This window comes from Brachyhypopomus gauderio, chromosome 15 (assembly GCF_052324685.1).
Source record: "Brachyhypopomus gauderio isolate BG-103 chromosome 15, BGAUD_0.2, whole genome shotgun sequence".
In the NCBI taxonomy this organism is placed as follows: Eukaryota; Metazoa; Chordata; class Actinopteri; order Gymnotiformes; family Hypopomidae; genus Brachyhypopomus; species Brachyhypopomus gauderio.
In genome coordinates this window covers 15,795,792-15,812,800 of record NC_135225.1, presented here as the reverse complement: position 1 = coordinate 15,812,800, position 17,009 = coordinate 15,795,792, and the positions used below count along the sequence as shown (strand labels likewise).

Sequence of the window (17,009 nt, the reverse complement as noted above, 5' to 3'; positions counted from 1 at the left end):
GATGCATGCTTTCTTGTTGTTAACGCCAAATTCTGACCCTACCATTCAAATTTCGCAGCAGAAATCAAAACTCAGCAGACCAGGCAACATTTTTCCAGTGTTCTATTGTCCAATTTTGGTGAGCCTGTGCGAATTTTAGCCTCAGTTTCCTGTTCTTAGCTGACAGCTGTGGTCTTCTGCCGCTGTAGCCTATCAGCCTCAAGGTTTGATGTGTTGTGCGTTCAGACATGCTTTTCTGCCTTTCTCGGTTGTAACGACCGATATTTGTGGTTTTTGAGTTACTGTTGCCATTCTATCAGCTCAAACCAGTCTGGCCATTCTCCTCTGATCTCTGGCATTAACAAGGCATTTGCGAACCACAGAACTACTGCTCACTGGATATTTTCACTTTTTCAGACCATTCTCTGTAAACGCTAGAGATGGTTGTGCATGAAAATCCCAGTAGATCAGCAGTTTCTGAAATATTCAGACCAGCCCGTCTGGCACCAACAACCATGACACATTCATTCGCCTTTCTTCGCCATTCTGATGCTCGCTTTGAACTGCAGCAGATCGTCTTGTCCATGTCTACATGCCTAAATGTATTGAGTTGCTGCCATGTGATTGATTCAACATTTGCGTTAATGAACAGTTGGACAGGTGTACCTAGTAAAATGGCCAGTATGTGTATGTGTATGTGTATATGTGTGTGTGTGTGTGTGTGTGTGTGTGTGTGTGTGTGTGTGTGTGTGTGTGTGTATATCAGTGGGGAACCGTCAGGGCCCTCTACACCCTCTCAGAGGGCCTAAAATATTCTTAAAACATAAATATATATAATACGATTTATTAAAAAATTTAATACAAATTTTTTAATCTACATACAGTTTGACAATCGTCATCTAAACAATTACAAAAATATAAGCAAAACAATTATTCAATCTGTGTTGGAAGGTGAGGGGTTAAGTGGAAGCCTGTGAGCCTGTCTCATGACTGTGATGCCTCCGCAGAATGTTGGTGATTGGTGGGCCCGCTGTTCATTTACAGAGGGCCTGGCAGTTATAATTCAGCGCAAATGACAGTAAAACCAATCACATCTTCCCTCTTAGTCGGCGGGCTTGATGATAATTTCCGCCCACTGTGGCGATGCTAGCTGGCGTTAGCGTACCACAGCTAGCTAGTTTTGATTCAGTCCTTTGATGCCCCCGTGCGCTTTGTTTACATATTCCGCTCCCGAGGAACACGGAGCTGTGGAACCTTATTTTGCTTAAGAAGTTATCTAGTACAGATGTTATTGTTTATTTAGCGTTTCTAAAGCTGTAGCCTACTGTCGTCTCAGTTTATATATATATATATATATATATATATATATATATATATATCTCCTATGTGTGTGCGTGGACTTGTATTTACTGTCCACCTTCCTTTTCCTGTCTCAGCAATTCCCTGCTGAGGTACATTATTTTATTTTTAAAAAGAGAGCCAGTAACCACAGAAAACAGAAGAATAGATTTCTTTTTTTTATTCTCCACAATAGAGCCAATTTTCACAGTATAAACCCAGCAAGATGGCACTCAGGCAGAAAGCGCTACACACTACCACCTACAATTAAGCACTCAGATGCCATGCAGGGGAATATATACTCCTCCTGGCCATTTGCATCTGAAAGAAGCTCTCCAAATTGCTCTGTGTTGAGGAGCACACTGTCACTTTGGCCCTTCTTGTGTGGTCTGCTTTTTCATTTTTTCCTTATCAATTTGATAAACTAATTGTGGCTAATGGCTGTTATTTCAATAGATATTTTTAACCCTTTCTGTTTTATATCAGTCAAATATAACAGCCTAGGAATATGATTTAGTGGATGGACTATGGAATGGCTAGTTATGGAAGTGTTTTACTATGAACCTTGTATGGTTTTGTAGCTTTGGATTTATGCTTTTGCATATTTTGAACTAACGAGGTGCTTGCATTTATTTTCTATAAAGTAATTACTGCATATGTCACTTAAGCCATTAGTAAGCCTGACTGTTAGTCTGAAACAGAATGCCCTTAAGCCTCAGAGCATGCTACAGATTTATGTTCTACAGTGCGTTTAAAACACCATTTGTTATGCAGAATAACTAGCAGCTGTGGGGTGCGTGCCCTGCCAGGTATGTAGGGGTGGTGGTGGTGGGGGTCTTGCAGGTTTGTGTGAGGTTGTGCCAGGTGTGTTGGGGTGTGTGCATACATTCCCATGTGCATCCTGTACATCCTGATCAGTGGATGTGGGAGAATGTCTGTCCATTTTCAATGCACACATTACCAAAGGCAGTGATCACAGAAGCCAGGCTGTCTCATTTGAGTGGTTTCATATGGGAAGCAGGGGCTATGAGATTAGGGTTGTTTTTATGCAGTCAACTGGGCCTTTCAAGGCACACATTTAGAGTGTGTTCCTGAAGCTGTTAAACTGTTTCTGAATATGTTCAACTTTATTTCCAGTTATTTCTGAATGTATTAACATATATATTTTTGCTCAGAAGTCCAAAAAGGATTAATTATGTGGTCAGTTACAAGTAAAACACAGAATTTCTACTGATTGGCACTAAATCAACATTAAGTAAATGTCATAATCTCTGCATTTCGGTTAATAATTATTCCATATCTCCCTCTCCTCAGGTTAAGAGTCTGGGTGTCATCCTTGATAGCACTTTCTTTTGTTTCTCATGTTAATAATATCACTCTGTCAGCTTATTTCCATCTTCGAAATATAAATCGTCTTCGTCCTTCTCTTAATCATCACTCTACTGCTATCTTGGTTCATAGTCTGGTTACTTCTCGTTTAGATTACTGTAATTCTCTTTTGTTTGGTCTACCTCAGAAAACCCTTCATAAATTACAATTAGTACAAAATTCAGCTGCTCGTATCATTTCACGGACTCCTACAATGTATCATATCACTCCTGTTTTACAGCAGCTTCATCGCATTAATTATAAAATACTCCTTTTAACTTTCAAAGCTCTCCATAATCTTGCCCCTTTATATCTTTCAGACCTCCTTCATATTGCTACACCAGTTCGCACCCTTAGATCTTGTTCTTCTATCTATCTCACTATTCCACCTGTCCGTCTTGCCACTATGGGGAACAGAGCATTTAGTTGTGCTGCTCCACGCCTTTGGAACTCACTTCCAGCTGATCTTCGCAACACAGATTCATTACCACATTTTAAAATAAAACTTAAAACTCACTTGTTTAAAGTTGCCTATGACCTGTAAATTTTACTTTACTTCTTTTTTGTACTTATTTTTATTGTGTATTTTTTATTTGTTTGTTAAATTATGTAAGGTGACCTTGAGTGCCAAGAAAGGCGCCATTAAATAACATTTATTATTATTATTATTATTATTATTATTATTATTATTATTATTATTATTATTATTATTTTGTAGGGTCGAAATTTAATGTTTAGGCTCAGTTGATTACATAGTGAACTATGATAATTTTTTAACTGAATGGGATTTGTGTTGCCCATTCTGTGCTTTTGTAAAGCTGCTTAAGATTTAATTATAATTACTCACAAATATTTTTCTGTATACTATCATATATTCTAAACTGACGTTTCATGGAATTTAGTTTCATAAAAGGACTGGGATCCTAAAAAAAGCATTTAAGAGATTTTCTTTGGAATACATGTATCCTACATAGGTGTGATCAATTCAGTGGCAATGTGGAAAAGAGGGAACTGTATTTCATTCCATTATGTCCATGTTGTAGTGGATCTAGTGAAAGCTGAGGTCATCAATGACCAGGCTGTCATATTGAAATGCCCATCTCCGACCAATAGTGTCGATGCCATATACAATGCAGTTTGTTGACAGAATATGGTAATATCAAAGCAAAAACACTGGACTCTAAGCTACGCTGTAGCTAAGAGAACACACATACACAAGGACGGTATACCTTAAGAAGAAACTATTAACCATACGAAAAGAGAAAAACTGCAAAATAAACACACAAACACATGGGCTTAAAACATTAAATTGAACTAAATTACCAGCAACGTGGATGCACATGGCATCATGAGAGTTCTGGCCATGGCCTGTCTGGTCTCCTTCTCCCTCATTGCAGTACTGGGTCACCACAGTATCTTTACAGTGTTTTGTAGGGAGGATAATGTGCTTTCAGTCTTTCAGTGTAAACTGACTTTTATAAGGGATATTTTTGTATATATATTTTTGGTGTACAGTATTTCAAGCTGCAGCACTTTACTTACACAGCTGATTAAAGAGCTCAATCCAAATCATTTTCTTTCTTTGGCAATCTTGTTTACTATACTACAATTACTATATTATCAATTGTGAATTGGGAAGATATGTGTAGTTTCTTCAAGGATGGAAAACGTGCTGTGATATTAGTAGCAGGTTATACAGTACCAATAGTTTCAATTCAAGTGTTGGAATTAGTATTAGGTTAAGCATATTATCCTCCCTACTTTTATCACAAGCTCCAATATAATTGTTCCAAAAAATACGCTTTGCAGACAGGTGTGCACCTACAGTCTGTATGATGTGTGTGTTGTTCTTCCAGACCAGCGTGTGGCTTCCTTCTGCACCATGACGGACATGAATAGAACCAAAGCCATGCAACTTTCCCAGGAGCTCAACAGACAGGCTGCAGCGGGGGAGGCGGCCGCGCAGCCAGGGTGGGTCCTAAAGTCAAGCCCACAACTGAGAGGCTAGCCTTGTGTGCGGGTGTTTGAGAGGAGCATACAGAGAGAAGAGTACTATTGTATAGCCCTTCAGAAAGATTTTTTACACGGATTTATTTATTTATATTTATTCATTCATTATATATTTATGTTGATATTTAGGTGTACTGATTTACACAAGCATTAACAATAAACAAGGGAAGGACTCGATTTGAGCCTTCAGTAGAGCCCTTAACTGTCGGATTAAAATCTTATTTTTGATACAAGTGAAAATATATTGTTTTGGTAAATTACAGTGAAGCATATGTGTGATGCAGTGTTAACGTGCCTTAATATCCAAAGATGCTAACAATTTTAAATAAGAGACAGTTGTATTAATTATAAAAGTCAAATGCTAATTGTTTAAAATTAAAATATTCTAGAAACTATCATAGTGCCTAGTGTATTTATTCAAAACAGTCTTTTTCAAATGTTATATTATGCTGCCTGGAGCTTCTTTTAAGCCACAGTAAGTGACAGGTTTTCTTTGGGTGTCCAGTGTGAGGTTAAAATTGACATGACATTTCTGTATCTCTTTAGGGATAGTTCCCCTGCCACTCTGACTGGCAAAGTCAACCAGCTGGAAGTCATCTTGAGGCAGCTCCAGCATGACTTAAGAAAGGTACGGTGGAAAACAATAAACAGTGGTTGTTTCCGCCATGTAGATTCAGCTCCACATGCATCGTCAGCCACCACCTTTATTGTACTATGTCCAGGTTCCCATATGTGCAGAGCATATTCTTCATCTTTCACAGATTCGTATGTTCACAGAATTGTATGCGTACAACATACAAACTTCGGAACTACCTCAACACTTAATAACACTTACTTGTTAGAATGTACGCACACAACTCCTCACATGCTGTCATCTTAAGGCTGTGATCCAGCCAACTGAAGCGATAACTTGCATGAAGCAGCAGAGCTTTCTTACACTAACAATACATTATATTAGATTAGATTTGTACTATATTGATCCCTTTAGGAGGTTTCCTTCAGGGAAATTGTGGATTATTATTAAAGCATTATGAAATGGGCAGCCATTTCACCAAAGTGCCACTTTGTCAGCCCACTTTTATATCATTCTTCCTGTCCTTTTTAGAGCACAATGCTCATATGACCAGTAGAGGAAAACCAGTAGGTCATTTTAGCAGTGTAAAGCCTAGCTTGGAGGATGCTAACGTTTAAGACAATGGTAAATACATGTCAGTTTTTCTTAAGTAACTGCACAGGTAATTCATGTATAAAACCCTTTTGTAATAAATGTTTTTTTTACATTGATAATAACTAGGGGTGGGCATAGATTAATTTTTTTAAATCTAGATTAATCTCACTGAAATCTTGAAATTAATCTAGATTAAAATGGCTCATTCAGAATATGCGTGCTACCCAAGTAATGACTAAAAGTCAGTTTTTGAGATAGGGTTTCTTAATACAGAGGGTGCATTAGACCAGGGGCTCATCTCCTGTTTCCAAAATGCATCAATGGCTGCTTGAGAAAGCTGTTCTACTTTGATACTTGAAGAAAAAAACATGCTCAATAAAATGTACTCGTGTTCAACGGTTTATTCAGTTAAACATGAAAATAGTACTGTATGCCTACATACTATGTGGGCATATTCAGTCAAACATGAATTTTTAAGCCTACATACTGTACGTTAAAAGGGGTTGATAACACTGACATAATTTTTCGATTAAAAACAAATATTTAAATAGCGACTAATCCATGTCCCCCCCACTTTTTAAAAAGCCGGTTTTGGTCCCCTGCAGTTTTTACGGTTAAAAAACAAACATCTAAATAGCGACGAATCAAGCGCTAGGACCATGCAGAAAACGACCGCTCCAAGTTCTCACGCTGAACAAAATCTAGTTTATTAGTAGTTCGCTTTGATGCCACACCAACCACCCCCCCAGCAACGATTGACACACACACCTCCATATCCGCCCGATAAGAGTATCACATTATCGAACACCGTTAACGCCGATAATGGCCCACCACTAATAATAACAAAATGGTTTGAAGCCTAATAGTGGGATGTTCAGACACACTACCATTTAGAATCTCTGCTGGATGGAAAGCTGTTGATCATGGTGATGGACAAGGTGGAGAGTGACTGACAAATATACATGGCAAAGTTTGGTGGCTTTCGGAAATTATACAGCCATTAAGTGCATATGAAGAAATTATGTACCATTATAATTGTAAAAATTGTTAGTTTCATACAAATCTTTGTTTAAACTATGGTTTATTTACAATGTTGTATTATTATGGGTTTGTCTTGGGGTTATTACGGGTTTGTCATCTCCTATATTACAGCTTAACCATTTCAAACCCCTTATAAACAATTTTATAGTAATCTTAGATTGCTGGATGCATATAAACACAGTAATGTAATGTAAGTAATGTTTCTTAAATTGCCGGACTGCGGACATCATGTTGGTTATAAGTTTTCAAGCATGTGCTCTTTGTTGACTCTTCATAGGAGAAGGAGGACAAAGCCATCCTGCAGGTTGAAGTACAACATCTTCGGCAAGACAACATGCGCTTGCAGGAAGAGAGTCAAACAGCTGCTGCCCAGCTCAGGAAATTCACTGAATGGTTCTTCAATACCATTGACAAAAAGCCCTGAGAGGAGGCCTGGCCTGTTTTTATCACACAGACAAACCTCTGTGTGCCCACTGTGCTCTCAAAGTAAACAGTTCTTAAGCAGGGTACTCTTGAGAGATAAGACATCCACTGGAAGACTGTTCCCTGGCACACTAGCGCATTGTAACCTTTTTAGTCACATCATGTGGGTGGTTCAGAGGCTAGTTACTAAAAGAAGAAGATTGTATATAGTTTTTTCGGGCCATGTAAAATCTCTAGGCTGGTGCTGTTTTGATTAGTTGTAAAGGGTTACAACCCAAGAATGCACTACGGTGATGGAAATGGAGAAGAATAAGGACAGGGTATGGAGGAATGTACAGGACAATATGAACTGGTACCTGGTAGCAACAGGAAATATAATACTGAGGTTGGAGGACAAAGGTGGGAAATATGAATGTAATTCACACAGGTCCTGCTTTTGCTCAGCATCTCATTCCCAAAACACGTATTTGCTCTTTTCTGTGTTCTGTGTCATTTCCACTTTCAGCATTGTAAGATGAAGTTGAAAGAACTGTCACAGTTCTGGAGCAAGAGGTGCTCCCCTTATGTCCTATTTGTATGTGTATTTTGGGGGCAATAGTTGGGTAAATATATCCACAGTTATCAACCTAGCAATAACAATGTGGTGATCGTAGCAGAACCTAAATACTAGCACAAAATGTGAAAAGTTCCTGGTAAGGTGCAGTTGAACTGTAATTCTTTTCTGAGAAGTCTGTGCCTCAAAGATAGGAAAAGCATTTATATTAATTGTTTTTCTTTTTTCTTCTAAACACATGCCTTGCTCTGGCTCACCAAATTCTGGTATTGTGTATACTATTTCGTAGCAGTGAAATCAATTTCATGTCTTAAATATTCATGAGCCAGAAAATAACTCACATGCCAAATTTTGTTTCTTTATAAAGAATCTCTGCTGAAGTATTTTGTTTTAACACTGTTATTTAAGCTTATTTAATGTGAATTTGTAAACAATTTTTTATGTTTTGTTTTCTGCACTAACAAGTAGAGAGGCTCTGAGAAGGTGTGACTATATGCATACATTGTTTGAGCTTTGTTCTACATATAGATATATTAATGACCCCTCCCCCAACACCACCACTATCAATTTCCAACATTTGGATGCTGCTAGATTATACTTAATTTGTAATCTTTCTTTATGTAAATTTATTTCTTGTAAGATGGGACATTGGTCTGTTTTTTTCTTATTTTTAAATAAATGTAGTATGTAAAAATTTGGTTGTTTATGCAAATGCTTATTTTCACAAGAATAGTGGAACATTAAAACAAAAATTGATTGTGAATTCCTACAATGGTTCTGGATTCTTGGTAAGTGTCCTGGCTGATGACTTTCTGATAACACTAGCATTCTCTTGAACCCCCACCTCATTTGGGTCTGGCACACTGGGATTACAGCTGCCATGGTTGTTGTTGCTATGGATGCAGCATCTTATCTAAGTACCTGTTTGTGAACACTTTAAAGTCCTTAATCTAATAGGCACTTATCGGTGGACCCACACATGTGCTAGTACCTCCCTCTACTATGGTCATAGTAATGCAGGATCTATACTTTCACGGTGTTTCTGTGCAAGTTGCGTAGGTATATTGAGCAATTATTGTTAATCAAATGAATTAACAAATATATTGAGCAGTTATTGTTAATCAAACAAATTAACAAATGGCTTTTTTGCCTGTTTGCCTCCACACTACATTTTTATAACAACATATTTCCAACATCAGAGGTGTGTGTATGAGAAAGCTGCTGAATTCTACATTTACAGCAAGTATGTGTTCTTGTGTGCAGCACATTCTCAGGTCAGCAGGATCAGGAATGACACAAGTTTAGGATTTTTTCATTGCTTTGTGTGTCAGCAAGCTGACAGATGGAGCTTAGATCTTTTATTGCCTTCGGGCACATTGTGTGTGTCGTGTTTTTAAATATGCAGTTTTTTTTCATTCTGTAACATTTAAAGTGAAATGTACTCTGTTCTCTTTTTAACCAACGTGTGCATCAGTATATTTTAATGTTCTTTTGTGTTGTCTATTGTATCTCAGTAGTAGGGCTGTGTTTAAGAGCTTCACACATTATTCTTTAGGCTCATTTTACTGTGCTGACAACAAATCAAATCAAATATATTTGTATATACAAACACATGTTGTCACAAAGCGCTTTACAGGATTTACAAGGTTAATAATACTATGGGTCCAGATCCCTAATGAGCAAGCCAAAGGTGACAGTGGCAAGGAAAACCTCCCTAGATGGTGGGGAATAGGAAGAAACCTTGGGAGGACCAAGACTTAAAAGGGAACCCATCCTCCATTGGGCGGCCCGTTAACACACAAATTACACAAAAACAAATTATACAGACTAATACACAAGTTACAAATAAATCACACAATCAGGCTAAGTATAAGGTAACTACAACACAGAGTAAAGCTAAGCAGATAATGCACCATGGTAGTATTCTATGGAGTGTTTGCTGGAGAATGATAGAAACCAACAGTGCAAATGTGGCTACATGACAGATGCTGCATTTTCTTCTCTTTTTTTTTTTTTTTTTGGCCATCAGAACTGATGGAATAATTGCTTTTGTATGTTGTTCTTTATTGGTGAAGGGAGTGTAGTAAATTCCATTATGATTTGCAGCCACCTCCTGACAAGTCCATGTCGAGCACAGATGGTTGGGTGTGGCCCAGCCCCTAGTGTGGAATTCTAGGTAAGCAGCTGTATGACGTGATGGGAAATATGGTCCCTCAAACCCCAGCTCACCTCTGTCATTTGGCTCTAGCTCTCTTGTATGGCTTCATATTCCATTCATATAGACACCCACCCATTCAAAGGTCATCTGCTTTTGATGGAGCTCCCCTGCTGTGTGTGAACCACGGGGCTGACAGTTAAACCACTGGAGAGAGGCAGGGGAAGGGAAAGAAAGAAACAGAATATTAAAGGGATTACTGAGGCTAATGTTAGTTAGCACAGTAGTCACATCCTCTGTGTGATGCTCATTTGTGCTTAAGCACTCTTCCTTCAACAAACAGACTGCCTCCTTTGTTGACTCCTATGCTTGCAACATCAGCCACACCTTGTCTGGCACAATGGTCCCCTGGTGTCAGTAATCAAATATCAGTGACACAAAGAGAAAGCTCATGAATGAGGAAATGTGTTTTAGAGGCAATCTGGCAAGGCTTTGGAATTCTTTTTTGGAGTTGGCTCTCTTGGCTTGAGTGTGTACATGTATTAAGCCCAGTGTTGTGTGTTTGTATCTGTTGTTGTGCCTTGTGTGGCACCCGTATTCAAGTCAAGTCAAATTTATTTATATAGTGCTTTTTACAACACATGTTGTCACAAAGCAGCTTTACAATCATATGGGTCCAGATCCCTAATGAGCAAACCAGAGGCGACAGTGGCAAGGAAAAACTCTCTATGACTTTAGCAATTAAGAAGAAACCTTGGGAGGACTAAGACTCAAAAGGCTCAAAAAATCCTCCATTGGGCGGCCCGCTAGCAGAAGTCTGTGTTTGTAGTCTAAGTGTAGTTCTATAGTTATAGTTGTGGTTGTAGTTCCCAGGCCAATTAGTCACAATCGCTTCAGTGCAGATGGTGAGCCTTCGGTAGGAGTTGGCATCAGCGTGTCCTCTTCTAGCAATGGCACATCCAACCCCGGCATCAGCACATCCACTGGCAATATTCAACCTGGGTTCTTCATGAATCTTTCAGAGTTCATACACAGTGCTCTTGTAGAGGTTTTTACTCATTAGCCCTGGAAACTACCAAAATTCTCCACTGTCATTTGTAAAACATGCTGTTGAGGTTTGGGCTTCAGTGCTTTAGTAGTTCAGTTGTATGAGTAGTCTGAACAGGCCAGCTTCAGCTTTGTGCATTTAATTGTCCATGCCAGTTGAACAGATGGGTTCTTGTGCTGTGAGGGGCACCACTGTTGGCAGCTTTAGGAGGAGAGCTCATTTTCCTGGGTGTGTTCTGGAGATGAGAGCAGCAGTAGTTTAAACAATATCAAAAGTGCCTGTGCTAAAAGTTTGGCATCTGTTCTAAGGATTCTGCATAAGCTCTCTAGAAAGCCATGGGAATCACCCTATGACGGGAAGCAGCCACATCCATGCTTCCAATTCAGTTTTGTTTTAGATAAGTTGTTTCTTTCCCATCTTCCCTTGTTTTGGGAGAAAGCTACGTGGATTTGTGAACATATTTCCACTGCAGGTGCAGTAGGTTGGGAGATGGGAGTGTAAAATGCACACTCATCTGACCTGATGGTTTGTGAAAAGAAGTGGTCCCAGTGGTCCTTCTGTAGCTGGCCTACTCCAGATGGCTGCCTCTCTCTACCCAGGACCCCATTACGTCACCTGCTTCTCAGGCTGCCAGTCTGTCCAATCAAACCCTGTGTGACTCAGACTGGGATCACACTGGAGGAGGATTATGCCTATGCCAACTTTTTTTGTTTGTTTTTTTTTGTTGTTGTTTGGTTTTTTTTTATTAAATGGCCCACCTCCAACCCCCCATCTTTGGAGGACAACTTTGTTTTTATGTACAGTTCAAATGACAATTATAACAATTATAACAATATGCAATGTGATAATTATTGGGGTTAGGTGGACCAAGAAAAGAGGCGGAGAGAAAGAATAAAAAGGGAAAAGACAGAAGGGCAGGAAAAAAACATTCCCCCAGAGGCCAGAGGTAGGCAGAGAAACACCCGGGAATCCCACCCGCCCACGGCCCCTCCAGGAGCAGTGGAGTCCCAGGGCCGCACTTCCCAGTGACCCCCGCATGCCCGCCCCCACAGGCGGGAGAGTGAAAACCCCGGACAGCGCCCCCACAGCCAAGGAGCCCAGGTCCAGGGGAACCAGAGGAAACAGAGCCCCCCCAGGATGCCCCCCCCCCCCCCCCCCCCCCCCCCCCGCCATGGGCCGGTAGCAAAGCCCCAGCGCCACGCGCCCCGGAAAACCACCCACCACCCGGCAGGGCTCCCCTCCCGCCGAGGAGCCCTGAGCCGCCCCAGACCACAACCGCCCAGGGGAGCGGGCCAACCGCCCCCACGCCGGAGCACCAGGCCGGAGTGGAGCAGTAACCACAGGGGAACAGCCGGGAGTGGACCGGGCCCGACCAGCCCCCGACCCAGAACCAGCCATCCTCACTCATACACTCAAACTCATATATACATTTGCCCCTATACACCCACACAACCCCTTATATACCCCTCTACCATGCACACACCCACACCCATCCCCATATACATACACACACGCGCCCCATGGTCTTGAAATGGCAAGAAATCATGAGAAATTCATATAAATGTGAATCTTTACCTTCTATTTAGAATGTCTAGTCAGGTAGATGGAGGTTCTAGTTTACACTGAAGCATGACAAAACCAGTAGTTAGCTCTGCTCACTTTAACATCCTTAATACTTGATTTTCAGTGTCTTCATGTCGCATAAAAAAAATAATCGGATTTAATACTATTGATGCCGCAGAATAGCATTACATCCTATGATAACCTTTAGTTATTTTCCTTAAAAGAAAAATTAAGGAATGAGGCTACACACATGAGGCTACATAATTAAATTTTTTATTAAAACCATGCCCATCCTAAGATATGGTTAGTTTAAAGTTTTAAGGGCTCCACCTTTCTCGCAAAACCAAAGTCTGCCAGCTGAATCTTTACTATTCAGTTTTGCCTCAGAACCTTTTGGGGATTTTGATTAGATTTTATTGTATTAATAATTAATTTGTATTAACCAGTCAACTTGCAAACACAGCACATTTTATTTGGATGTTAAATGTGCTGAAAAAGTTAATGAGCAATTTTGCAGAACTTATAATTACATAATTGAAAATTATGGATAACATCTTCATTGTACATTATTTCAAATGTTAGCTGTTAGCAGGATAGTTATTTGAGGCATGCAGTTATACTTTGTGTACTTGGTGGGGGAATTCAACTTGCATCATTTGAGTTCTTGTCTGCACCTCACTATTTTTCCACTCATTCCATTTTTTTGCTATGGACTAGCCTTCTGGTCAAGTCCTTGTTTTTTTTACATTGTGTTATATGTTTATGCAGTCTATAGTATTAATTAACATTTTATGCTGTTTGCGTGGATCATCATGGCCCACAGAAAGATATTTTCATATTTTCAAAAATAGTGTCTGAAATGGTAGGTTAAGGCTATAGTAATAGTATATATAGTAATGTTGTCTGGTTCTACCCTATATTAAATCGACTATGATGTAAAGATTTGGCCATTTAATGTAAAATAACCAGCAATTAGCAGGCCAGTATCTTAATAAGAGTTGGCGAGAGGTACTCTAACAGCTGTAGCATTGCCCAGTAGGCTACATATTGCTAAATTCCTTATGCATTATTTTTCCATTTAGGCTAGGCTATACTGTAATTGTGCCATTCCCGATACCTCAATGTAGCTATGGATGAAAAAATTCACACCAGTGAGACATCTGATGTAAAAGAAAATGCTTTTTTTGTTATTTTGTCAAGAAACTTAACTTTTATAGAGGTGACAGTGAGCTAATAAGAGCAATTTTCTATCCTCCTCTGGCCTCTGAGAAAGATGAGCCCAGGCATCGATTTTCAATCACTCAACACCCGTGCCATTACCTCGGGCCACAAGACTTCTTGACTCAGACTTCATTCCAAGGATATTTGCAGGGCACATTGACTATGAAGAGATTGATTGAGATTTGTCTGTTTATGATTGTCTGGGTTTTCTGTGTGTTTAGGAGGGGTTTGGGGAGTTTGGACTGGAATAGATAGTCTGCCTTTGAGGCCATAATTTCTTCATTTCAGCCATAGTCAATATCATGTGGATGTAGCAGCAGGACAGGAGCAAGACATAAAAAGGTCAGAAGACTGAAGAACTACAGTAATACAGCATATTTCATGTGTCCGATGAAGTCAACTTGCATGGTTCCTCCACGCCAAAGCATCACAGTGCAGAGTTCAATCACAATGGTGCAGTTCAGTATTTGCCTTAATTACTCACTCTCTAAATTTATTTTTTATCCTAAGTACATCTGCACCTGCCTAAACCATATTTAATTTGTTTCAATTGGTCTAGAATAGAATTTTCTACAGTAGCATAATATATAACAAGAAAAAAGGCCATTACATGGTTGCTTGTGATTTTGTTAAGTAAATTTAAATTTATTTTTAAATAGAAGCATTATACATATTTTGAATTCATTATAATTCATTTGAATTCAAATATATGGAGTAGTTCTCAAAAGGAAAACACCCACGAATCTCAAAGCTCACACAAGAGGGCTAAATGTCAGTACCTTGGCAAGCTAGCCTCTGAGTAGCTCCACCGAAAGATAAGCACCATCCGGGCTAGGTAGCACTGGGAAGGAGAACCGTGAAGGACCGTCTTCACCAGTGATCAAATAGCTGCTGGTTAGTTAATATGCAGAGAAACCGCAAGCGGGTGGATGCACTAGTTAATGTGTTGAGACTGGATGTCTCGATTGCCTTCAAAAAGTTTGGCTTTTCACACAAACCAAAATAGAGTTACGCTCCTATGTTCGTGTCTGTCCTAGTCTGGCAATTTTCAGCAGCAATATTACATATTTTGCATCTAAGGCTTCTATCTTGTGGACTGTTAGTTGTTCAACAGTAATTGAATGCATTTTTTTAATGGTATCTCTTGATGAGTTTTTATTACACAATATTTACTTTGAACTTTTTGAATCCTGCACCTGACATATAACCCAAAGTATAAAAAAACTAAAACAAATACTAGAACTAATGAAAACTAAACTAAAACTAAGCTTAAAAAATAATTAACTAATAATTAATAATAACTATTGTCAAGGTACAGCCCCTGACCCCTCCCCTTTGGGTGCAGTGTCCCTTGCTCGTCTTTGTTTGAGTCTCGCCACGCTTAATGTTTAAGTGTTCAAAAAATCTGATTTGTTATTGAAGTGACGTTTGTGCGAAACCGCTGGACTCGTGCCTCATTCCTCACCCTGTGCCCAGCATCACAACTATTATAACCTTGGTCCCTATTTGGGTGGAGTTTCCATGTTCAGTGGCAAGAAGAAACTCCCTAAGATGGCAGGGATTAGGAAGAAACCTTGGGAGGACCAAGACTCAAAAGGGAACCTATCCTCCATTGGGCAGCCGGGCAGAAGTCCGTATTTATAGTTCAAATATAATTCTATAGCTATAGTTCTAATTCCAGGCTGAGTAGTCACAGTGCCTTTAATGCAGATGGTGAGCCTCAGGTAGGAGTTGGCATCAGCGCATCCTCTTGCGGCAATGGCACATCCAACCATGGCATTGGCACATCCACTGGCAAGTGAGACCATCTCCTAGCTTGTATGTAATCGTCTTTGGTAGAAGCATGCAACCAAGATATAAAATACAGGTTGAGTATGTGAACATTAATTTAGACAACCATAGATTTAAACAGACATACATAGCTCATGTGCCAGTGATTAGCATGTGGCTCCGGCAGGCTTATCTGTAGTAGAGGGCCTAGAGTAGAGTAGAGTAGTAGTGAGGGGCCTGGAAGTGACCACAGTTATGAGGGCTCACTGAGCCTTTGCTTTCCACCCAAGTCATTGTCACAATTAGAGTGATTACATGACATGGCTGGATGATAGCATCAACATCTCAGATTACCAGAAGACTCAATGACTGGGGCCCCCCGAGCTCCACACCATGTCGAAGGCTTGATGGGGGAAATGACAGAGTAGATGGCAGACTGCAAACCGGTAGAAAGTAGAAGCCAGAGCTTTTGAAAAACAAACTTATCAGCGAATTTCTTTCTATCCCGCTAGTTTAGTTTTAGACAACTTGAAAATAAGTACTAATTTCTAGGTAGCCATATTAACAGAAGGATAAACTTTTCCATTAGCAACAATGTAACAGATCCAGATGGTAGATTTATAATACTTAAGTTGTCTATTCTAAATATGCATTTATGTATTGCTAATCTATATGGGCCTAATGTTGACAACTCCTTTTTTCATAATATTTTCACTGGACTCTCTGATCACTCTGACACCAAACTAGTAATAGGAGGAGACTTCAACCTGGTACTTCATCCAGATATCGACAGGCTCAGTACAGCAATGAGTCAAAGGAACTTGTCATGTAAAGTAAATGTTCAAGTGCATAATATTGCATACTGTGCATGCTTAACAGTCCTATGAAAAGTACTACAACCGCAGGTACTCTGCCAAGCCTCTACCATCACTCTCCATCAGCGATAAAGTCAGATTCAAGATCGACGGAGAAAAGGCTTGGACAACACCAGCAACTGTGCAGCGCCAGGAGGCTGCACTCCTCCTGCGATGTTCCTCAGCCGATGGATCAAGATGGACAGTTGAGCAGTGCTTAACCACCACCAGTGCTCCTGCTGACACCCCTGTTTCCCCTGAACACCCAACTCCAGTTGTCACCAGTTTTGGTCGGACTGTTAAAACAAACCCCAGGTATGCAAGTTGGTTGAGATGATGTACAAAAAGGGCAGAATAAATCCCTCCTCATCTCAAGGGGAAAAATCTAGAGTACCTGAAAACCACCAAGAGAATGAACGTGCGTCAGGCCCGCTGGTCTTTATTCTTCTCGAGGTTTCGTTTTCAGGTCACCTACCACCCCGGGGAGAAGAACACACGAGCCGATGCCCTCTCTCTGT

General features: G+C 40.0%; 1 protein-coding gene across 5 annotated transcripts in view; it reads left to right on the top strand.

Moving 5' to 3' along the window:
- LOC143476274 (signal-induced proliferation-associated 1-like protein 2) overlaps positions 1–8,553 on the top strand; it is a 115,295-nt gene extending 106,742 nt beyond the window's left edge. For 4 of the 5 annotated variants that reach the window (XM_076974380.1, XM_076974379.1, XM_076974377.1 and 1 more), the window contains 3 exons: positions 4,542–4,656; positions 5,242–5,323; positions 7,182–8,552. In XM_076974380.1, the coding sequence (XP_076830495.1) occupies positions 4,542–4,656; positions 5,242–5,323; positions 7,182–7,328 (344 nt within the window). In that variant the 3' untranslated portion in view covers positions 7,329–8,552. Of the gene's footprint in view, positions 1–4,541; positions 4,657–5,241; positions 5,324–7,181 lie in introns of all 5 variants that reach the window. The other variant, XM_076974378.1, reaches the window with a different exon arrangement.
- The last annotated feature ends 8,456 nt before the right edge of the window (positions 8,554–17,009 follow it).